This window comes from Argiope bruennichi, chromosome 5 (assembly GCF_947563725.1).
Source record: "Argiope bruennichi chromosome 5, qqArgBrue1.1, whole genome shotgun sequence".
Taxonomy (NCBI): Eukaryota; Metazoa; Arthropoda; class Arachnida; order Araneae; family Araneidae; genus Argiope; species Argiope bruennichi.
Window position 1 is genome coordinate 62621819 of NC_079155.1, and position 26686 is coordinate 62648504.

The 26686-nt window shown below is 29.0% G+C and overlaps 1 protein-coding gene across 1 annotated transcript; it reads left to right on the forward strand.

Moving 5' to 3' along the window:
• Positions 1-564: 564 nt before the first annotated feature.
• Positions 565-26429, forward strand: LOC129968283 (aspartate and glycine-rich protein-like). Its single transcript, XM_056082139.1, has 3 exons — positions 565-779; positions 12252-12504; positions 26157-26429. Exons 1-3 carry the CDS (start codon positions 565-567, stop codon positions 26427-26429), a joined length of 741 nt encoding a protein of 246 aa, XP_055938114.1.
• Positions 26430-26686: the final 257 nt, after the last annotated feature.

The following is a 26686-nucleotide window of genomic DNA, read 5'->3' on the forward strand; positions in this document are numbered from 1 at the left end:
CAGATTTTAGGTTCATAAGAAATGTAATTAAATAAAGTGATGATAACTGAGGAAAAAATGAACAGGCAAAAGAAACGACCAATATTGAATAAAAATAACCTCTTGTGTTCAATTTTGAAAGTCGAATATAAATTTAAGAGACAAATGATTCCAACCCGTAATGAAGACTTTTGAAGAAAATTGTTAATCAGTTGTAAAAGCTTTAAAGTTTTTTTTATACCAACCATGTAAATAATGTATAGATATTAAATTAATTTGAAATAGCATTTTAATTTTTTTCCTTAATGTGCATTTATTTGTTTTTTGATTTAAGAACCTTTGTTATCGAATCGAAACTATGTGCGCTATCAAATTCATTAAAAAAAAATAGCTTATTATTCTAAAATAAAGCTTCCAAACATTTCTCAAAGACATTTTTTTATTTACACTACTTCATTCTTTGTCAACCAGATTCTACTTTAAGTCGGCCACTACAAATCCTGCCAATACTGCTGCGTTCAGTGATTGTGGTATGGTTGGCTGTACACAAGAAGAAGATTCTGTTCTAATCAGATTTTCAGAAAGATGCACGTTTTTAGTGATGATGCCCGTGATGATGATGATGTCCATGATGGTGGTGGTGACCATGGTGATGGTGATGTCCATGATGGTGATCATGATGGTGGTCATGATGGTGATCGTGATGATGGTCATGATGATGATCATGGTGGTGGTGATGTCCATGATGGTGGTGGTGGCCGTGATGATGACGAGCTTCTCCTTCAGGCAAAGGATTTCCAGTAGCACTGGTAAGCAGCAGCATAACGCAAAAAACAGCAATGATCACCAGAGAAGTATTCTGTAACAAACATCATTTTAATGCTGTTTTTATAATTGAAAAATAAGAAAATTATTGAAACCAATGGGAAAAAAATCAGAATCACTTAATAATATTGTTTTAGCTTTATTACCATTTTAACTTGTGTCGTCTTAAATGAAAACAAAATAAATAAAAAAATTCAGTATTAAAGGAAATTTTTGTTCAGTATTAAAAATGCAAGGTAAACATTTCTCAATTTAAATTCAAACAGTTGGAGTGGTCTTCCCAAAACTTTCTAGCATATATAATAAATATGTTACTCTGATGAACGCCTTACATGGCATTGGTATACAATAGTTACGAAATATTAACTTTTGGCATGAATTTAGCATTGCTACTTAATCTATCATGTGATCCTTAGCGAATTTTTAGTCAATTAATTTCTGTTATGCGAATAATAAATCCGAAAATCGAATCTGTGCTTTAGATTCGTTTTTCCCAATCGATTGAAACAAAAATTTATTAAAAAGCTACACAAAATAGCTATACAATCCCATACCAGATTTGATATATTTAACTCATAGCGTTTTTGAGTTTTTCTAGAAGTACAAACTGACAGACGGTCAACTACTTATTGGATTTGGCACAAAATATGATAGGTATCTACAATATAGATGTTAAATATGCCGAATTTTATCCATTTAGCTCTCTTTGTTTTGCAGTTATCGGGTTTACTTATGTTGGTACAGCCGGATATACAGACTTGCTCAATTTATTCAAAATTTGATTAAAAAAATCTACAAGTTTGGTGCAAAAACCAAACCAAGTTTGGTGTTTTTGTCATAGATAGATATACAGACGGATCTTTGTCATAGATAGATATACAGACGGATCTTTGTCATAGATAGATAGACAGAAGGACATTCTCAAAAAACATTTTTTTTCGAACTTAGAGATGTCTAAAACGCAGAGATTCATCAAAATCTCAATTTTGGAATTTTTTATGACTACTATACTTTCTTTATTCTACGTAGACGAGAAAGTAAAAAAAAAAAAATATCTTACAATTTAATCACACGCATGCATATCTTTCTGCAGTTCTCACTAAACTCTTTAATGACAAACATAAAACATAAACATCATTTATCTAATATATTCTCACTAAACTCTTTAATGACAAACATAAACATAAACATCATTTATCTAATATATTCTCACTAAACTCTTTAATGAAAAACATAAACATCATTTATCTAATATATTCGCACTAAACTCTTTAATGAAAAGCATAAACATCATTTATCTAATATATTCTCACTAAACTCTTTAATGAAAAACATAAACATCATTTATCTAATATATTCTCACTAAACTCTTTAATGAAAAACATAAACATCATTTATCTAATATATTCGCACTAAACTCTTTAATGAAAAACATAAACATCATTTATCTAATATATTCTCACTAAACTCTTTAATGAAAAACATAAACATTATTTATCTAATATATTCTCACTAAACTCTTTAATGAAAAACATAAACATCATTTATCTAATATATTCTAACTAAACTCTTTAATGAAAAACATAAACATTTATCTAATATATTCTCACTAAACTCTTTAATGAAAAACATAAACATCATTTATCTAATATATTCTCACTAAACTCTTTAATGAAAAACATAAACATCATTTATCTAATATATTCTAACTAAACTCTTTAATGAAAAACATAAACATCATTTATCTAATATATTTTCCTGTCATCTGCAAGCATATAATTCGTAGATTCTGGAAGCAACCTTTAATTAGTTAGTTTCAAAATGTTCCTTTTTAAATTAAATTGTTATTCACAAATTTCATCAAGTATTTCAAGATAAATATGATGGGTTTTTTTGTGAATTTTGAAAGTTAAAGTTTATATTTAAGATTGATAAAATGCTCTGTATTTTTAAAGTATTTTTGTTTAACCCAATAAAGTCTAAAACGTACGATCCAAAGTTACTGAATTAAAAATATCACACTTTCAATAAAGAACCATTTCAATTATTTGAATTTGAATTGTTAGAAATAAATTCATATCACCAGATAATCAACTTTCCCCACTAAAATTATTTGCGTTGCGTGTCACCGCCGAGCTGTGTACTAGAAATAGTAGAATCTTGGCTATGAAATCGAATCATAGTCCAGAAATAAATTTAATAGAAGAATTGGAATCTAATCATAGCCATCACGTGAATCTAACAATACAAATTATATCTGACGCCAACTTCCACATTACGTCATAAAGATGTAATGTGGAAATGTTAAACGTGTGTTGCCGGTTCTCATGTTAATATCATAAGACCACGGTTAAAAATCATGACATCCGTTCAAAAATATCCCTTGGGAAAACATCAAAATGAAATATATATCTAACTAATCTCGGTGGAAGTTTAGTGACATTTTTTATTAACTTATATAATTATTGATTAAAAATCTGAGTTTATTTAACTCAGATTTATATAAATTAATGAAAAATCTCAATGTTTATTTTTTTAATGCATTCATGGGAAAAAAATCGTTATAAGAGAAAAACTGAAGTTTTTCTAAATATTTTTCCACCATCTTAGAGCATTCCATCACTTCCCTCAAAATAGTAATAATTTTTATTAACAGTAATAATTAATAGTATGAAAAAGTTTAAAATATATCATTGCAAGAAAATATAGTCTACAATTTAGACAAACTGATATAAATCAGTTGATTTATTAGATTAATAGCACTGTCTGAGGTTATTATATTAGTGGAATCACGATTTGAGCACTAAATTAGAAATTATATGAGAGCCTTTAAATTTTATAACCGTGATCAGATACCGAAAAATTCACCTGAATCATTATTTCACAAGCCAAATTTCACCTTCACACCAGCATATAGAAGTCTGATAGAGGAGAGATTTTAAGTGCACTTTCTTTTATGGAAACAGATCTCGAACTTGTATCTTATGATCTTGTACCTGAGATTCATACCGATACGAGAGAATGTAAAATATTGCTTGTTAATGAGAACACAAACGGGCATCTTTACTAATAATAAAGAAGAATTTATGTATGCATGTCTATGTTGGCACTCTACAGGTCAAGCCATGTAGGCCTGGGAATACTAAATATCGAACAAATAAACTTTGGAGGTTGGGGCTTTGCAACTTGGACAGATTTTTTAAAACTTTGTTTAGAATTTTTATTAATTAAATAATATTTCGTATTTTTCTTGAAATCTTGTTGCACAAGATTTATTTTCCCGACAATTGAAGATTCAAATTGTCTTTTTAATTATATCAATTTCCGCGCGATATTTTGAAATTTTTTTAAAAAATTGAAGAATTTTCAATAATAGTTTTATTGTTGCAATGAAACATTTAACCATTTTTATAGTTATATTAAATATTTCATCTTTTCATTTTTTGTCATTGTTAAAAGCAAGTAATAATCTACTAATTATATGCACAGTTGAAAGGAAGACTGAGAATGTGAAATTAGATTAACCCCAAAAAATATCGGGCAGTTTGAAATCGATTACTCAAGCATTGAACTTTATCATGGCACTATAATGTTGCGAGATTCAATGCTATTAGGGTACCAAATGTAAAAACTTCAATTTGCCACAATGCTTAAAATACTTTAATGAGAGACTCGTAATTATCAATTATACATAGCAAATTTAATTAAAATGAAAAATTCAATTTACATTACCGATTAATCGCCAAAGATAATTCAGAATTACTTACCATTTTGTAAAGCTTATATTCTCTTGAAATCAAAGCGAATTTTAAGTCGAGCTGAGCTCAAAAGCCGTCTTACAAATCAATTCGTTGTATTCGAAATCTATATGCAGAATAATTCAAATTCTCAATTTATATACTATTTATAAGACTGAGCTTTATGCTCACTCCTCTCTTTGTGCCTGGACATACACGCTTCAATAAATTTTATCGGCCAGAATCTCTAAGAGAAGAAAGGATTATTCTCAAGGGCATTTTTCTAAAAAAGGAGGGTTAGGAACATAGCTATTTATATTTCGCAATTATAAATGGAACTGAAAAAGCAAAATGTCAAAGTCAATATCTTTTTTGTAGAAGGATTGTTATATAATACCGATTTTGTATGAAAACAATTGATCTTGATTTTTTTATATTTCACCAATCAGAACCATTGACCTGAAAACCGCTATGTCTTATTCACTGCGACGTCATTCTGAGCTATGAATTGTCTAGAAATGACACTTCTTAAATAGAGGGGTTTCATTAAAATATGTTAAGCAACAGGATAAACCTATGCAATTGGATGAAAACATTAAATATCAGGTGAAATTAGTTTTTATACACATTATTGTTAACTTAATTAAGCAATTGCATGCAAATTACTTTACATTTTAATTCATTCTTGCAAAATATTTTTTTTTTAAAGTTTTCCAAATGAAAATTTTTTTAAGCGTTGTGTTTTGTTTTGTCACTCTTGTTCTAGAACTGAATGCACTATTCAATAAAAAATGACGTTATTTGATGTGGGTTTTCTTCCGATTCCTTTTTTAATTTAATTTAAATCTTTTTAGTGCAGAATTATATCAAAACAATTTTGAGCGTAACTTTAATTAATTAATATTATTAAAAATGACTTTATCATCAAGCAATCATGTAAGATATAATCTTCAATTCATATTTTAAAGAAGTAATTTACGAAGAAATAAGTCATAAATAAATAGGTTTTATTAAAATATTTTTTAAATAAAACACAAAAAAAATTATTACACAATTTTCACGGTATTTCTAATATAATAACACTTAATTGTGTTTGATTTATTTTCGGTCAATTGAATTTAAATTATTGTCAGTAAATTATTGTAGCCAGAAAATTCTGTAAACCACATAGTACCAAATATTTTTTGTCAAATAATTACAATTGTTAATACAGAAAAATATAACAGAAACATATAAAAAATCTAAATATTCATTTAGATCTCCAACAAGAACTAAAAAAATCTTTATCCACTCTCTTATAAAGGAAAAGAAGACTGATCAATCTCAGAATCCTCAGTGAGTTGTAGATATCTTAAACGACAAACCGAAATTGGTATTAGAAAACTAACTGCTTTTATAATGATGCAATTAATATGTTTCACTCATTACTTGCAAAAAATTTCTCTGGCAATGAAGTAAATTTATTCTTCAGAAAAAATAGCCGGTTTTAGAATATTTTGTGCTATAAATTGTTTTGTTTATATTATTTTTCATTAAAAAAATTTAAATATTTTTTTCTCTATTTTTTTTCTGTTCATATAAATAATTTTGACGCATATAATTGCAAAACAAAAGTTAAAATATATTGCTCGATAAAACATTTCTTTTTATAAAACGAACTTATAAAACATTTCTTTTTTTAGACTGACATTCTTTGCTAATTAATTAAGAATGTTTTTCTGATAATATTAGTTTCGTTCGATCTTAATTGACAGGTTATTTCTGCAATTGCAAAAGTGTATGAATTGTTTTAGTTTTTAAAAAACTCCTTGGTGAGATAAAAATGTTATTTTGCTTTCAAAGAAACAACATCCTTTATTGTATCCAAGTGAAAGTTAAGAAATATATCACATGATCATTTCATAAAAAATTACACAATAGCACAAAGATCATTACATAAAATTAAATACAGAAAGAAGAAATCAAAAACCATTATTGCCTGCGAATGAATATGCCAGAATGAGAGACAGAACTATTTTCCACGCCTATGAATATGAATAAATACATTGTTTTCTGTTATTCAAATGTATTCCTGTTCGAGACCACGGTCCATATGTATCTATTATTTGTGAAAGCGGAAATTCTGTATGTTCACTTACCTAATATATATTATCTGTAAATTTATCTTTAATAATATTTTATAATGATAAAGGAAAATGTGTATGTGTTTGTGTATATGTATATATGTGCATATGCTGGAGCTCTGCAGTCCAGATCTGGTAGACCGTTTAATCTAGAGTATATATATTGGAAAGTAAGAACGAGCAACTTGGAAAACGATATTTTTTTGAAATTTTAATTAGAATTTTATCAATTAAAAACTAAACCAAATTTCGCCATTTTTTCAAGATATTTTCTTAAAATATTATTATGCAAAAAGGAATATTATATCATTTCAAAATTTAAAAAAATTACCTTCTGAATGATACCAATTAACACAATTTAATATCTGCGAAAACTTTTTCCTGAATGTTGGTACTTATAAAAATCTATTTGTTTAATTTTCAATAATAGATCACATTGTCCTGAAGATGAAATCGTTTTAATTGTTTCATCAAATATTTAATATCGCGATTTTCTGTACTATTAAAAGCTAAGAAAGAAGGATTCTATTAATTTACATATGAATCAAATTTTTTCCATCGATTGTTTATCTATTTGTTTATTCATATAGAAATATATAATCTAAAAATTCAACGACGTCCTTAAATGAAATATGGTATATGATCTTGACATCGAAATAGTATACAAAAACCTTCAAACCTAAACCGAAAGAGAAAAGATGACCACCGTGAAGTAAGCAACACCGTAGAATGACACTTAACAAAACCACAGGCACTAATGGGCAAAACTGATGATAAGCAATCGGCTTATTCACATTAAGTTCTTTTAAAATGTCTAATAATACAAGGGGTGTTCAAATGAAAATATTCAAAACAACACTCTGGATAAAAGTGAAGACTTTATTCAAAGTATACAGCATAGGACTGAACACAACGATCCCATTGATTAACGAGTCGAAGGATTCTTTGTTCCCAGAATTCCTGTGGCCGTGATGAGACCCAGTCCTTCACAGCGTCCTTGAGATCGCCGTCCAAGTTTCGCTACTTGTTGAATTCCTCGAGCACAGAAGAACCGTTAACTCCGATGTGAGACACTCCGAAGATAACGCAGGTCCATCAAGAACAAAAGACCGGGGCTACTCACGGAGGGTGTGGTTCTGCTCCATAATAACGCGCGTCCACACATCTCCAGGGTCACACAAGCGAAACTGGCCAAGTTCAAGTGGGAACAGCTCGACCATCCGCCCTACAGCCCGGACATGTCGCCCTGCGATTTTCATGTGTTTGGTCCCCTGAAAAAATATCTGAAGGGGAACTCGGATTGCTAACTCAAGGACGTTGTAAAGGACTGGGTCCCGTCACGGCCAAAGGAATTTTGGGAACAAGGAATCTTTCGGTTCGTTAATCAACGGGTTCTTTGTGCTCAGGCCTATGGTGTATACTTTGAATAAAGTCTTCATTTATACCCACAGTGTCATTTCGTACCTTTTCATTTGAGTACTTCTTGTACAGTCACAACCAACTAAAAACACTACCACCAAATTGCAAAAAAAAAAAAAAAAAAAAAAAAAAAAAAAAAAAAAAAAAAACCTTAATAGCACTGGTAGTTTAGTTGCAAATTAAAATTTTTATCTATTTTTCCGTTTTATTAAAATTCTTATATTTTAAGATGATAGAAACTTATTTGCAAATCTGCAAGGCATGGACATTGTATTGTATCAGTTGTATCAAATTCTTACAAGCTTAAAACTTTCATTTCTCGTGGCTCTTTTTTTGATGTGTCACGCTTAAACCTGATGATAATGCATTGAACAGAGTAACTGTGAAAAGAAGTAAAGATCACAAGAGCAACAAATCATATTAACTCTTATTACAAAAATTCAAACTGTTCTGAATCATATTGCTTCATCCTCTAGTAATTTTGGCAAAATAGATTAATATCACAAAATAGATATACTTAGTTTGATATATCAAATCAGAATAGTACATCTGTATTAATTGGTAGGTTCAATATATTTAATGAGAAACGGTTCTAGAATATGTACTTGATTATCTTGGCCATATAATTAAAATAAGAGCAGATTGCATCATAGAGCGATAGTTTACAAGAAAGGCGAAAGGAGAATATTCTCGATAATTCCCATTGTTCTTTTTACGCTTCAATAGAATAAATCAACAGTTAAAAACGACAAAAAATGCAGAATAAAAATTTCAGATATTTTCTAAAGACAGAAATATGTATCTTTTCCATACAATTGACTATTATTGTGATCAATTGAAAAAAAAACATCTTTATTTTTATACAATGCATGCTTTTTTCCAAAGGTATAACAGGAACGTGAAGAAAACACGTGCTTACATAGTGTATCTAGTAAATGGATTTAAAAAAGCATTAAATACAAACTGCCTAACATTATTTTATTCGAATTTAATAGCAGGTACAATTATTCAGAGAAAATGCCAGAAATTTTCTAAACTTATTTATTTTATTCAAAACATTTCAAATATTCAAAAATGTCTATCTTTTAAAATAAAACAAAATACATGGCTTCGCGGGTATTTGCAATTTTTTCCACTATTTTTTTTTAACAGAAAAAGCAGTTTTGCAAATTCTATGAGGAAAAAGATTGCGTAAATTCGAATAAAAATTACTTTTTAGTTTCTGTCAAATCTGAAAATTACTTTTTACTTTCTGTCAAATCATGTATACAAACGAAAGTTTTGTGAATTGTCATTTTGTAATTGTTTTGTGAATTGTCATTCCCTGAATTCGAAAAAGAAATTGTTGCTTGAAAATATGTCTTTCAGTCTATCAATGTATTGATGTATTATATCACCACATGTATTAATCATGATTACTCATAAATTGAAGTTAGTTACCCTTAAATTCTCAAAACATCTACAAAGCATTTTTTTTCTTTTCTATTTTAGTGCTTTCTCAATGTGTGCTATATGATGAAATAAAATATTTGCATATATAATGAAATAAAAATGACTTTCAATGGCAATCACATAAAAAGAAAATAAAATATTTCCAAATTTTTAAGACAAAATACTCGTTGTACAATACACACTGCACATAATATGCTGGGGTTTTTTTTTTAAAAAAAATGTCATAAAATAAATAACTTTTGATGATTTAAAATACTAATTTTGCTTTCCTGACCAGTATTTCCTTGCTCTTCTGGAATGAAACCCAAATCTACTCATTCAGATCAGTATTTAGCCATTTACATAGTATTTTGCATTCATTGGCCCGCTCAATGATACTGAGAGACATTAGATGGTCTTTTTTTTTTTAAATATGGACTAAAGAGAATAGCATCTTAAGAGAATCAGAAACAAAATTTCACATAATTAGTAACTTCGGAAGAAAAAATTTATAATTTTTTTTATCTTTCAGCAAAAATTTAAAATATAAATTACAAGTTATACAATAATAAATCAAGTTCTGAATGGTTAAATTATTTCAAGACAGTCTAACATTAAAAAAAATAAGAATACGTCTTCAGTCCTATAATGAGCATGTAACCGAACTTTCTCTCTAAATTTAGTTAGTAATACTACCGATACCGATTTAGTTAGTAATACTCTAATACCGATACCGAGAGTTAGAAAACTTTGCGTTTTCTTTTTTTCTTTTCTCCAAACGGATCATGCATTTTGAGTCAATCACAAATGATTACAGCTAAAATTGAAGAGGAAACGCTTTCTCCAAATATTCAATATTTCGTTATTTTCAAGGAAAATACGTTTATATTTAATACTAGATTTGGTATGCCAACTGCATAAATCAAGAGAGTAATGATGGAATCAAGTTTGAAAATTGTTATCCTTTGATTCTGAGGAAAAGAGCTAGTCAATAGACCACAATTGCTCTATTGAAAACCAAATACATATATACACGCAATATAGTTTCATTATATTCAATAAGTTCTCCAAATAATTAAACATTTTCAATGATTTAATACCCTGACATATGAATTCTCAAAAGTTCTATGTTAATACTGCAGTCAGAACTGCTTAGTAAAAGAAAATGTAAATGACTTGAATAATTTCTGGTAGCAAATATAAGGGGAAAGTTTTAATGCTTTCATTATACAACACATATTTTTTAACGTTATTTTTTTTTTCTATTTGAAATAAATAACTTTAAATAAGCTATCTACTCTCTTTTCTATCTCATTCTAGTCAATATTGCAAAACATTTGCTTCTTAATACATTTTTATTACTAATTCTTAATGATGATACAATTTGTGCAGTAGCAAAGTCTATCTTTTATATTTGAATTTAAATAATTAGTTTCTCACCTCCTCTGTTTTTTTTTTCTTTTAAGCCTGTACTGTCCTTACTAGCTAGCCCCACTTTTTTTCGAAATCACTAACCATACATGTCCGTTACTTTTAAAACTTTTGTTATGTGAATTTTTGGAAATTATTTTTATTAACTGGTTGGATTAACGTTTCTTGTTTCAAATAATCCTATGTTCCTTTTCTGAAGGGCCTTATCAGTTTTCGAAAGTGCCTAATCCCTTCCACATTTCAAAATTAACTGATAGAGAAACACAAAAATTTGACATATAATTGAGCGAATAAAAGAAGTAAATACAATGGAAAACTGAGCTTTGAATTCACAATCCTGGGACCGAAAACTGAAATTCTACTGTCAAAGAATCACAGCTCCTGTGCAATATTCTAAAATGGTGGTGATTAGAACATAAATAAATTTTAATTCTTCAAAATGATATAATTCTGAATGAAATTTAATAAAGGAATTTTAATTAATTATCCCTCTCCTTTTTATTATTGACAGAAATTTTTTCAAAAATTTAATAGTAAATGAAATTGCCAGTAAAACAGAATTAAAAGACTTAACTTAAGTCTATATTTCCATTACTTTCATTCACAGATTCTAATTGAGAAAATAAAAAGGCGGAACTCAAACTTCTGAATTAATCATGTCACTAAAGATCACAAGAATTATTATAAGGACATTTTAATATTTTCTATTAATAACATTACATAACATAATCAATACATAATTAAAAACAATAAATAATTCAACCGAAAAACCACACATTTAATATAGTTATTGTTAAATATATCTCGCAAAAATCTTATGATGACAAGTATTCATCTCCATTATGTTTTGAATAAAAAATTAATTCATCTAATTCATTTCAAACTAATTTTCCTGTAATTCACTTCAAACTGCTAAAAATAAGAATTCTCTTCATGTATATAATCTGTTCATTAGTTGATAAGAACCTAAGTATATAGTTGATATGTACCAAAGTATATAACAAAACCATTAGTCGATACCAAAATATATTCAGCGAATAAAGTTCGAACAAATATAGAAATAATCAGCACATTTTTGAGACAAAATTTTTTATTGAAATTCGAAACTTTCATAGTAACATTCTGTATATTGAATGGATTACATCGAAAACTATTTTTGATTATCATTTTATGAATATTTTTGCATAGTTATGAATCTTTGGTAGTATTAACATATCCATCTATTATTTAACCGATGGGAACAATCGAAAGAAAAATAGATAGAACATTATCTGATACTTTTTAATTAAGAATAATACTATATCAGAGTACTGCATTTTTTTAATGGTGGTGACCATGGTGATGATGATGCCCGTGATGATGATGATGCCCATGGTGATGATGATGTCCATGATGGTGGTGATGACCATGGTGGTGGTGGTGATCGTGATGATGGTGGTAATGATGTCCATGATGATGATGGTGGTAATGCCCGTGGTGATGGTGGTGACCATGGTGATGATGATGTCCGTGATGGTGATGATGTCCATGATGGTGATGATGGCGAGGCTCTGTTTCAGGTACAGGATTGGCAGTGGCATTTGTCAGCAGCAGCATGATGCAGATCAATGCAATGACAAAAAGAGAAGTATTCTATAAAAAGAACAGTGCAAGTTTGTTATTGATCATCAACATTAGAAATCATAGAAAATAAAAGTAATTACAATTCTTGTGCCGTAATCATGTTAATGGAAAGTGCATTGTTGTTTCAGTTTTCCACATATTTTAATTGAAAATATTTATTTATTCCTTCTATTATTAGAAACAAATCTTAAAATTTCAATACCTTCAAGTTGTAAAGCAATCATCAAAGTGATTAGAAGACAGAAAAGATTATAGAGAGTAAAATTTTAATGACTTAATAATACAGTGTTTAAACCAGCAAGCACTGCGCAAAGAAACACATTCTACTCAAGTAACATCTGAGTTGCTCGTAAGAAAAGGCCTTTTTCTGTCGAAGGCTTTTCTTTCGAAATTCATTTATTTTTTACTAAATTCATTTATGCAATATTTTTATTTCAAAACTTTCAACTGCAAACTTAAGAAAAGTTTTTCGAAATGCCTGTCGAAAACAAGATTTAAATTATTTCAATTTTTTTCATTACAAAAATGTTTTAGTAACATAATTACTAGTTACCCTTCAAAAAAGGTTTTAAAAAAACTGAATTATAAGTGGGAACTAAAAGTTAGATTCAGTATCAATTGCTTATTCTAGCTACATATCAATTAGTGCTGCACTTACCATTGTGAAGTAGAAATACCGTTCTTGATATCAAAGCAAGAACTACGACTAAGCTGTGCTCAAGAATGCTCAAATGTTCGATGCAATTTGTCTGTATACCGGTTGCAAATCCCGATGTATATTTATATACCATTTCCGAAAGTCAGATTTTGCGTATTGTTCTCATCTGCGCTTAGAATTCAATGCTTGAATTGAGTTAATTGGCCTCTTAAGACAGAAAAAACAGCGTCCAACTTTTTCTATTCTTTTATTAAAAATAGAAGCTTACATAATATTAAGTAAAGGCATTATAATAGAGAACAGTTTTTCTAATATATTTCATCAATGGATTTTATCGCGATATAACAATTACCTAAACTGTGCTGCAATTCTTAGCTTAGAATCACTAAAAATAAAAATAAAAAATGGAGAAAATGACCCAAATGTCATCTAATATCTTTGGAGTTTTTTATTATAACAAAATAGCATATTGTAAAAGAAAAAGAGTTACATAATTTTTAAAATCCATTAACTAGGCGTATGATATCATTTTATCTGTGAATGCTTCAGCTGTTTAGCTTCAAGCTAAAGTTTAAAAATGATTAAGTCATTTCATGTTGAATTATAATTTCATTCTTCATCTGAATAACTTCCACGAAATGAAGAAATAAATTATTTTACAAAGTATATGCCAGTCATTTTCTTTAAAGTACAGCAATTATATGATATAAATTTTTAAATTTAAGGATATGAAGCGTCACATAAATTATTAATTTTTGAAGAAATTGTAAGGATTTTTTATATGTATAATTTTTATATGTATAATTATTATTTATCTTATTTTTGCAATTGACAGGATGTTTTGTATTTCTCTAAAATTATTTTTTAAAACAGAATTATAGAAATTTTGATAGCATTGAATTTGTCTCTGTTGTTATTATCTTCCTGTTTGTTTGTATGTTAACAATGTAAGAAAGGAAAATATTAAGACAAAGAAGAAAAATATTTAAAAACTTATTTCAAACTTCTAATGAGAAAAACGACTGCTTAAGGAGTGTTACATTATATTTTAAAGAAAGCCTCAAAATATCCATTAAATGAAGAGAAAAATTGAAATATTTAAATGTCTATTTTTAAACTCCTATAAAATCATCTTTTTAATTTTATTTTTCTGAAAAATCTTCTTATCATTGTAAATTCTTGTTATATCTTATAAGAATTCGTGTTGTAGAAGATTTCTTGTCACTCATTTCTTATAAATCAAAGTCACACACTTAAAATTGTTATTCCCGAAGCAATTTTTTTTCTAGATTTCATGAAATAACAATTATTTTTTAGATTGTCGGAAATTCTATATATCCTTTTCTCATTATTAAATTCTTCTTATAGGAAGAGATTCAAATAGACATTTAGATTTTTTTCTGACTGACTGGATCCAAATTTCAGCAGTGAAGCATTGATCAGCAGTGCAGTATTGATTATCAGTATCCATGCCGAGACCATATCAAATTTTATTGGCATATTTCTTTGCATTTTGAAATTATATTACTTACATATCGTGGATTGGCAAACAAACAAACATCTATCTATTGATTGATTTGATATAAAATTTAATTCTTACCCAAAAATTTTCTGCGAAGATTTCGTGTTGAAATTTATCTGTCCATCTTGTGTTGTTTTTGAGCCATGGCATTAACAAACATACGAATAGATAGACAGTATATAGGCAAAAGTAATCTCTATGTTTCTAATGATGCCAAAATTCATTCATTTAACTCATTGTATGAGACGGATAGACAGGTTTACTTTGACAGATTTTTTCCAAAACTTAATTGAAAATCTATAGGTTTAGCATAAAAAAATTAGGTTAAAAAAATTTAGGTAATAGGTTTAGCATATTAAATTTCTCTTGATTAAATCGTCAAATTTTGAAATTATTCCTTTCAGAGACTTACCAACAAATCGATAGTAAGATGTAACTCAATTTTTTTTTCTACTTATAGAGATCTAAACATTTAATATCCCAAATTTAGATTCAAATTTTATGAATATTACAACAATTATTTTACTATACTACGATTGTCTGTTGTAATTCTTTATCTCGTGAATGAGAAGTAATAAGTAAAAAATATCTTGTGTTGGTTAAAAATATATTTTGCATTCAATATTAATATTTACATCATATAATTAAATTTAAAACATAATATTTTTAAAAACATGCCAACACTAGCAGATGAACTCATGATAAAGAAAAAAATTATATAAATATATAATAGATAAAATTCTTAAATGCAAGTTATTAGTGAGTTCTTTTTTCGCCGCGTTACATAAGAGAACGTGTGATATGAGCTTTTATTTTGAAAGTGGAGCATGTCCATTTTTGAAAGAAATAGAGATAATAATAGTATAGATAAAACTTGTTATGATCTTTTTTATGGTAAACAATTTAAAGTAAAAAAAAAATCAGTTTCTAGTATTTTGGAGATGGTAGTTTTAGCTCTTAACAGTATTGAAAATCCGTTTATTTTGAAATTAGTCCATCTTAGATTGAAATTATTCTTGACCGAATATATTACGGCAAAATTTAGCTCCGGTTGCTGCATGGTGAAGCAAATGTGGCCATTTGATATCATGTCTGAAATCTAGGGTGTTTCAATCTATCTATCTTTGATAATGAAAATCAGTGGTTGTACAGTTTTTCATAAATAATAAAAACTGTATCTTAATTTTGTTTTTCGATAATAATAATATTATTACCGATAATATCATATTTGATAAAAATAATATTAATAATAATATTATAACTATATTATAGTTATATAATTCACGGTTTCTCCACCGGTATTTTTATTTCTTTTTAAAACCACTTTCTCCAGAGGTTGGGTTGAAAATAAAAATCCGCGATTCATTTCATGTATTAAACATTTATTATATTTTCGACAATTTTGTATTACTTTATAGTAATCCGGGGGAACATACAAGAAACTGGTTTTCCGAATTGCCAGTTCTACCAATCCAAAATAACGATCGTTTGGTAAACGGAATGTCCTGACAACAAAAATTTGTGATCAATGATATTTATTTCATTGTCACTGGACTGAACAATCGGTGTTGGAAGTAAACATATTGTTATCGAAACATAAAATTAAGATAAACCTTTTATTATTTATGAAACACTGTACAATCACCGATTTTCATTATCAAATATAGATAGATAGAAACACCCAAGATTTCAGACATGATATCAAACGGCCACATTTGCTTCGCCATGCAGCAACCGGAGCTAAATTTTGCCGTAATATATTCGGTCAAGAATAATTTCAATCTAAGATGGACTAATTTCAAAATAAACGGATTTTCAATACTGTTAAGAGCTAAAACTACCATCTCCAAAATACTAGAAACTGATTTTTTTTTTTTTTTTACTTTAAATGGTTTACGCATAAAAAGTTTAATCATAAAAAGTTAAGTCATAACAAGTTTTATCTATAACTACCATTATCTAATTTTTTTTTTCAAAAATGGACTTGCCCCACTTTCAAAATAAACGGCTCATATGGATCTAATTAGATGCAGATATGATGCAGACCTAATTAGATACAAACTAGATGCAGGCCTAATTAGATGCATTATTTAGATGCGGATCTAATTATATGCAGATCTGATGCGGGTCTAATTAGATGCTGATTTGAATATATCTAGTTATTTACTGCTCTAAATAGATGCAGGTGTAAATAGAAGCAGTTCTGATGCGGGCCTAATAAGATGCAGACCTGATTCAGATATAATTAGATGCGGTCCTAATAAGATGCAGTTCTATTTAGATGCGGTCCAAATAAGATGCAGTTCTATTTAGATGTGGTCCTAATAAGATGCAGTTCTATTTAGATGCGGTCCTAATAAGATGCAGTTCTATTTAGATGCGGATCTCATTCGCGCTAAATTAGATGCAGGACCGATGCTGGCCTAATTAGATGCAGATCTCATACGGATCAAATTAGATGCAAACCTGATGCAGATTTAGATATGGATCTTATTAGATGTAGATCTGATGGGGGCTTAAATAGATGCAGACTAGATGGAGGCCTAATTAGATGCAACTCTATTTAGATGTGGATCTAATTATATGCAGATCTCATATGGCCTTATTAAATGCAGATTTGAATATATCTAGTTATTTACAGCTCTAAATAGATGCAGGTGTAAATCGAAGCAGATCTCATGCAGGCCTAATAAGATGCAGACATGATTCAGATATAATTAGATCCTGATCTATTTAGATGCGGCCTAATAAGATGCAATTCTATTTAGATGCGGATCTCATTCGCGCTAAATTAGATGCAGGACCGATGCTGGCCTAATTAGATGCAGACCTCATACCGATCAAATTAGATGCAAACCTGATGCAGATTTAGATATGGATCTTATTAGATGTAGATCTGATGGGGGCCTAAATAGATGCAGACTAGATGGAGGCCTAATTAGATGCAACTCTATTTAGATGTGGATCTAATTATATGCAGATCTCATATGGCCTTATTAAATGCAGATTTGAATATATCTAGTTATTTACAGCTCTAAATAGATGCAGGTGTAAAAAGAAGCAGTTCTGATGCGCGGCTAATAAGATGCAGACCTGATTCAGATATAATTAGATGCAGATCCATTAAGATGCAGCTCTATTTAGATGCGGTCCTAATAAGATGCAGTTCTATTTAGATGCGGTCCTAATAAGATGCAGTTCTATTTAGATGCGGTCCAAATAAGATGCAGTTCTATTTAGATGTGGTCCTAATAAGATGCAGTTCTATTTAGATGCGGTCCTAATAAGATGCAGTTCTATTTAGATGCGGATCTCATTCGCGCTAAATTAGATGCAGGACCGATGCTGGCCTAATAGATGCAGACCTGATACCGATCTAATTAGATGCAAATCTGATGTAGATTTAGATATGGATCTAATTAGATGTAGATCTGATGGGGGCTAATTAGATGCAGACTAGATGCAATCCTAATTAGATACAATTCTACTTAGATGCGGTTCTAATTATATGCAGATCTGATATGGGCCTTATTAGATGCAAATTTGAATATATCTAGTTATTTACAGCTCTAAATAGATGCAGGTGTAAAAAGAAGCAGTTCTGATGCGCGGCTAATAAGATGCAGACCTGATTCAGATATAATTAGATGCAGATCCATTAAGATGCAGCTCTATTTAGATGCGGTCCTAATAAGATGCAGTTCTATTTAGATGCGGTCCTAATAAGATGCAGTTCTATTTAGATGCGGATCTCATGGGCGATAAATTAGATGCAGGACCAATGCTGGCCTAATTAGATGCAGGCCTAATTAGATGCATTTCTATTTAGATGCGGATCTAATTAGATGATAGATCTAATGCGGGCCTAATTAGATGCAGATCTAATTAGATCAAGTTATATTCAGTTCTACTTAGATGCAGATCTGATTCTGGCCTAATCAGATGCAGACCTGATTCAGATTTAACTAGATGCAATTATATTTAGATGCAGATCTGATTCAGATCTCATTTTTTTGGGCTTAATTAGATGCAGTTCTATTTAGATGCAGATCTGATGTGGGTGTAATTAGATGCAGACCTGATTCAGATCTAATTAGATGCAGATCTATTTAGAGACGGGTCTTATTAGATGTGGATCTGATGCCGGCCTAATTAGATGCAGGTCTAATAAGCGCCTAATTAAATGCACATCTGATGAAGATTTATTTAGATATAGGTCATATTAAATGCAGACCTCATACAGACCTAATAAGATGCAGACTTTCTGCAGGCCTAATTAGATGCAGTTCTATTTAGATGCGGAGCTAATTAGATGCAGATCTAATTAGATGTAGTTACATGCTGTTCAAATTTGATGCAGATCTACTTAGATGCATGTCTGATGCGGGCCTAATTAGATGCAGACCTGATTCAGATCTAATTAGATGCAGGCATGATTCAGATCTGTTTAGATATGGATTTAATTAGTTGCAGATCTGTTGAATATCTATGTAGACATGTATCTAATTAGATGCAGATCTGATGCAGGCCTAATTAGATGCAGACTTGATACAGGTCTAATTTGATTCAGATTTCATGCAGGCCTAATTAGATGCAGTTCTATTTAGAGGCGGATATAATTTGATGCAGATATAATGCGAGTCTAATTAATTGCAGATCTAATTTGATCTATTTGTATCCAGTTCTAATGAGATGCAGGTCTCATGCGGGCCTACTTAGATACAGACTTGATTCGGATCTAATTAGATACAATCCTAATTAGATGTGTTCCTAATTAGATGCAGTTCTATTTAGATGCAGATTTCATGCGACTTGATTCAGAACTAATTAGATGCACACCTGATGCAGATTTAAATGTATCTAGTTACTTGCAGGTATAAATAGAGGCAGATGTAAGTAGATGCAGGTCTGATGTGGACTTAATTAGATGCAGACCTGATTGAGATATAATTAGATGCAGGTCTGATGTGGACTTAATTAGATGCAGACCTGATTGTGATATAATTAGATGCAGATCTATTTAGATGCCGATCTGATCAGATATGCACACATGATGCTGTATTATTATCGAAACACAAAATTAATATAGACTTTTTATCATTTATGAAACACTGTACAACCACCGATTTTCATTATCAAAGATAGATAGATTGAAACACCCTAGATTTCAGACATGATATCAAATGGCCACATTTGATTCACCATGCAGCAACCGGAGCTAAATTTTGCAGTAATATATTTGGTCAAGAATAATTTCAATCTTAGATGGACCACTTTTAAAATAAACAGATTTTCAATATTGTTAAGAGCTAAAACTTCCACCTCCAAAATACTAGAATCTGATTTTTTTTTCTTTCTTTAAATTGTTTACGCATAAAAAAGATCTTAACAAGTTTTATCTACAGTGGCTCCCAAAAGTGTTCGTACACTAAAGAAATTTGCAGAAATTGTGTTCTATACTTCTTAATAAAGCCTTTTATTAGTTGTTTTTTTTTAATTAGCATCTTTAAATAGTTCTTAATAAAACTGAACAAATATTTTTATAAAAAATCAAGTAGTATTGTTCTAAAAAATAAATAAATAAAAAATGTCACAAAATTAACACTAAAGTCTTCGTACATCCAAACATTATTTATTTAAATTCATCATAAAAATATCTTTTGCGGCTTAATTTTCTTCTAATTGAAAAATACACTAAAATCGTTTGATTTCAGTATTTAATATCACAATTATTTTTTCTATTTACTTTATTCTTAGATATGACACGCATTCGTAAAGAAACGAGTATAGACGTACGAAAATTAATTATATTTCATTTTAAAGCTGGAAAATCAATTAGAGGCATTGCAACTATAACTAATCTACCTCATTCAACGGTGAAAAGCATAATAAAACGTTACAGAGAGGGAAAAAGGATAGCAAACAAGCCTCGTAATGGTCGCCCTCAAATTCTGTCAGCTAGAAGTCAAAGAAATATTGTGAGTAAATTTCTAAGAAATCCACGTCTGAGTGCAATAAAGTTTACTTCACAATATAATGAATCAAATGGAACTTCTATTTCCTGTGAAACTATTCGTAGAATTCTTCGAAATGCTGGTATACATGGCCGCTCTGCAAGAAGAAAATTCTTTGTAAGTCAGAAGAACAGAATTGCTAGGCTTAAATTTGCCAAATCTATGATAAACCAGCCAGAGAGCTATTGGAATCGTGTCTTATTTGCAGATGAAAGTAAGTTTAACATCTTTGGGTCGGATGGGAGAATCATTGTATGGAGAAAAAAAAACGAAGAACTTAATCCCAAGAATTTAGTTGGAACAGTAAAACATGGCGGTGGAGGTGTCATGGTTTGGGGGTGTATGTCAGCGGCTGGAGTAGGAAATTTAGAATTCATTGATGGTATAATGGATTATAGAGTTTATATAAATATTCTCAATAATAATTTAAAAGTGTCAGCACAAAAATTGGGCATTTTAAACAACTTTGTGTATTACCAAGACAACGATCCTAAGCACACGACCATGAATGTTCGTCTCTTTTGCCTCTATCATTGCCCTCAAACCCTTAAAACACCAGCTCAATCACCGGATTTAAACCCTATAGAACATATTTGGAAAGAATTAGAAGTGCGAATAAGAAGTCACGACATTAAATCGAAAATTCAACTGAAAGCAGTAATGATCGAAGAATGGAACAAGATCGGTGCAGAAGTAATCGACCGTTTAGTTAAATCTATGCCCAAACGTTTAAAAGCTGTTATAAAGAATAAAGGATATCCTACTAAATACTAAACATTTATAAAAATTTAGAAAATTTCATATCTAGTGATGTTTTTTTAAAGTGTATGATCACTTTTGTGTCCTATTTTTGTGCAATTTTATTTATTGTCATTTTCAAAAAAATAATTTGCATCGTAATTAAAATTTATTCTTCACTGCTTTATTAAGAACTGTAAAAATATGCTATGAAAAAATTTTCATGTAAAAATAAGAATATATAATGGTAAATAATGAGGTTTTTAATTGATTCTTGTTGGTGTACGAACATTTTTGGGAGCCACTGTATAATACCATTATCTCCACTTTTTTTCAAAAGTGGGGCCACTTTCAAAATAAATGGCTTCATATTATGAAAATCATAGTTGCATTATCTTTAGTTCAGCATAGCGATTAATAGATCCATCAGAGAAAATAAACTGTATGAAGTTTATGTGCATGGCTATTTGTAATTCTTTGTAACACAAACTAATCATTTCTAAATTCTCAGTTTTTCTTCTTCATAGTGAAAGTCAAAGTGTAGAAAAGGCGTGTCAAATGAATGATGGAATTCGAAAAAACTTCAAAATAGTAAATACCCTTAAAATGTACGTATTTGTAAAAGATATTATATATAATTCAATATCTTGAAGAAATTCGTAAAATTCTCTTACAAACTAAATAATATATTTAGTTTAAAATGGTAAATAACATATAATATATATTGGATACATTGAATATATTATTGTGATCAAAAATTTGGCATGAATTTTGGCATGAAACAAAAGACAATTTGTTGCTTAAAGTGTATTGCATTTCCTTCAATATTATCTCTTTTATACTGCAATGCACTTTTGCCGATGCACCTCTAAGGAAGTATATGACAAATTCTAAACAATTTCATCATCTATTCAGCCTTCTGTTTGTGATTCTTTCTATCTGTATGTCACAATTATATTCCGCATTCTATATATAAACGAATATAACAAATTCTAAACGATTTCATCATCTATTCAACCTGCTGTTTATCTGTATACATATGAATCTGTATCTGTATACATATGAATCTGTATCTGTATACATATGAACCTGTATCTGTATACATATGAATCTGTATCTGTATACATATGAACCTGTATCTGTATGCATATGAATCCATCTGTATACATATGAATGATGTGACTGAAAAGCACAATAAGCTAATAAAAAGAAACTTAACAGTGATATAGCCATTAAAATTATAGATTTATTTATGAATTTGGAACCAAAGAGTCAACAAGAAGAGATTAAAAACTAGAGACATGTATTTAATTTTCAACCAAATTTGTCAAAGGATGGATAATCTATTTAAGGATCATAAAATAACTTTTTCTGTTTTTAGACATCAATAACTGAAGTGAATGATTGAAAAGAAATCAAAATTTATATAGAGACTGAAAAAGTATGGAAAGATAAATTTTGGCAACAGTTTTACTATCCTTTATTTATTGATTGGAGAGATTTTGATATTGTTTTCACACGCATACTTAGAAATTTTCATAGTCAAAGAAGATTTTGGAAATTTCCTATGCCCTGCTCATTCATCTTGAAAAATAAAAGCGCACATTCAATTAAAAAATTTTGATTGTTGTTAAATATATAATATACCTCCTACATTACATGAAATTACTCGTAAAGCTGTCTTACGCTGGAGATTGTAATTCTGTTGCGTCTCTTAGGGAAATTGGAAGAGTTCATAATTTACATGACAATATAGTGCCTGCTCTAGTACTGAGAACTATTCTTTAAAAAATCCGAGGAAACTCAATAGTTAGAATTTCAAAGCAAGCAGAGGAAGAAAAGTATTAGACTTCGCAATAATAGATATTTTTAAAAACATCCCAAATGACATTTTACCAATATCAGCCGAAAATATCCTACAATAAATACAATAACTGGTACACAGCCAAGGCTAACATATTGAAAAACAATCTTCGTCGTTAAAAGGATTTTAATTAAAAAAAATTATATCTGTGACTTTCATATTCAATCACATTCATTTCTATATCTGTATTTTAATTACTTGAACATCAATGACATTTTGCATAATTATTTATTCCTTCATTCATTGTAATTGTTGACTCATATTGGTTGCATCGCTTCAAAATTCCTCTTATAAACGACATTTATTGATACTTTTAAGCAGGAATTTGTCTACATTCCTGCTTATTTGTATATATATATATATATATATATGTAGTGTAAATACGGCAATCTAAAACGCAACATTAGATCAATAAAATTTGTGCTAAATTTCAAAATAGCATATCCAAACAGATTTTCAGAATCCCATGTCCCTAGAATCCAAATGCCTAGTTGATTCTCTTCATCATATAAATGTTCCCATTTTTAAACTTTGCTGCTTTTTCCTGTGATATATTTGGATATGTAAGACAGATAGAAAATTAGGGAAATTAGGACAATGAATAGAACTTCTAAAATTATATGAATTATATGCCTGTAAAAATTTGAAATTTAAAAATATGTTTCTAAGGGAGCTATTAGGACTACATTAAAAAAATATTGAATAAATAAAATAAAAAAAAAATGAAATTTTTAGTAGCCATTATTTTTAGTGACCTTGATCGCCAAAGGTCATAACTAAGTGATAATTGAAATTTGTCATATAAATTATATTATAAAATTTAAGGCGTCTTTAAATTTTCGAACGCAGACAGTTATATTGATTTAAAATGAATTTCTATCTTGATAACAGGAGGTTAAATACAAAACGTGCCACATTTTGGGATTTATGCACATGTTTAAGTCATATGCCTAAATTTTTAAACCCATTGTATTTTGACTATACTTAGAGTACCGTTTTCGTTTTTCTGAATTCTTCATAATGATTATTATTTTCTGATAATGATTATTTTTTTCTTATTGTTTTCAAAGGAACGCAAAAAGCATAGTTCCTACAGGAAGCAGTATATATAAAATGAAGGAAGAAATTAAAAATCTTTAATTATTAACTAAATTAACTCAATTATTTTAACTAATTTTGAAAGTTTCTTTTTCTCCTTTCCTGGGCTTATATTAAATCAAAATGTATCTAATAATGGCAAAATAGAATTGAAAAATTTGATATTAAAATAATTCGGTAAATAATGGATAAAAATACTTTCTGAGAATTCGCAAATAATGCAATTTTTTTTTTTTAAATTTAAGAATAACTATTTTTTGATTTTCATCCGCTACTTCATTTCGTCGGCAAAAATATTCAGTGGTATTCACTTAAGAAGCAATTGTTTTTTTTTCTAGACCACATTCTGAATAAGAAAATGAAGTAGAAATGTTTGGCATTTATTAACAATAAAAAACTTATTATAATGTATTTAAGAAAAAAGTGTGATTTAAATATTACAATGATTAATGAAATGATTTTAAAGATTTTGGTTATTAATAATGAAGACCCTCCCAGAAAATGTTTTTAAAAACTCCTAAATATGTTAAACAACACTTGAGGTGAGGTCTGAAGGGTTTTTTTTTGTATGTTATTTAATTAATTTAGAATTTTATTCTACACAGAAACTTATCTAATGATAGAAAAATAGAAGTGAAAAATTAGTAGTAAAAAAATTCTGTAAATAAAGAGTAAAAGACTTTCTGAAAATGCGCAAATAATGCTAATTTAAAAATATTTTTTTTATTTAAGAATAACCATTTTTTTTTATTTTCATATGCTACTTTACTTGAACTCCAAAAATATGAATTTTTTCACTTAAGAAACAATTGTTTTTTCCGAGCCCGCATTCTTAATAAGAAAAAAAAAAGTTGAAATATCAGGTATTTATTAACAATACAAACATTTAATATTATATATTTAAGAAAAAAAAACAAGTTTAGATATTGCAATGAGCATTGAAACGATTTTTAGTCCTTAATTTGGATATTAATAATGAAGACACTACCAGAAAATGTTTTAAAATATTAAATATACTAAGCACTACTTGAGGTCTGAAGTTGTTGTTTTTTGGGGGGATGGAAGGGGGGGAGCGACAAGAAGCCATGTCATATATCGTTGAAATTTATCTGTTGATGTGCAGCCATTAACAGTTTTATCGTGATGATGCTCGTTTCCCTTTTTCTTTATAAAAAGTAGTCAATTGATATAAAAGTAGTAGCCATAAACAATTTAAATGAAAACAATGCATTTTATTAATTAATAGATAAATGTATCTTGCGAAAATTTTGAGATTATCAATAGTTCTTTTGATTGTGCCTTAAATAAAGAATTAACTAGAAGTTTCCATTCCTTACATTTTAAAATGTAAATATGTAAAGAATAATAATCAGCTCATGTATTAATAGTTAAAAATATTTTTTATGTTCAGTGAATAAAGTAAAAAGTACCAAGCAAATAAACACAATTTTTTGTAAAACTTTTTATTGAACTTTGAAATTTTCATGAAAATACATGTCTTATATATTGAAAAAAGTCATTTGATAAATATTGATGATGATAATTTTATGAGCATTTGTGCTTTTAATTAAACTAAAAGATGAAATTGACATTTTCCGGGTAGAAGATATAATTGATAATGCAATCGATAAGAATAATCTCTATCAAGAAATTTTATGGTTCCTTATTTTGATTAAAAATAATTCGATTTCAAGGTATCGTATGTCTTTAATGGTGGTGTCCATGGTGATGATGATGCCCGTGATGATGGTGATGACCATGGTGATGATGATGTCCATGGTGATGGTGGTGACCATGGTGATGATGATGATCGTGATGATGGTGGTGATGATGTCCATGATGATGATGGTGGTGATGTCCATGGTGATGGTGGTGACCATGGTGATGATGATGTCCATGATGGTGATGATGACGAGGTTCTATTTCAGGTACAGGGTTGGCAATGGTATTTGTCAGCAGCAGCATAGTGCAGATCAATACAATGACAAAAAGAGAAGTATTCTACAAAAGAACAATTCCAGCTTGTTAATGGTCTTCCATATTTGGAATGAATGAAAAATAACAATAATTGTAATTACATGTATTAATTTAGAAAAGTAGTCATATTGAATGAACAAATGTTTTGGTTTTTCAGTATGATTTAGTTTTAAAATATTTATACCTTCGTTTATTAGAAAAAAATCTTTAAATCATAAAATCTGAAGATAGCTGAATGGAAGACAGA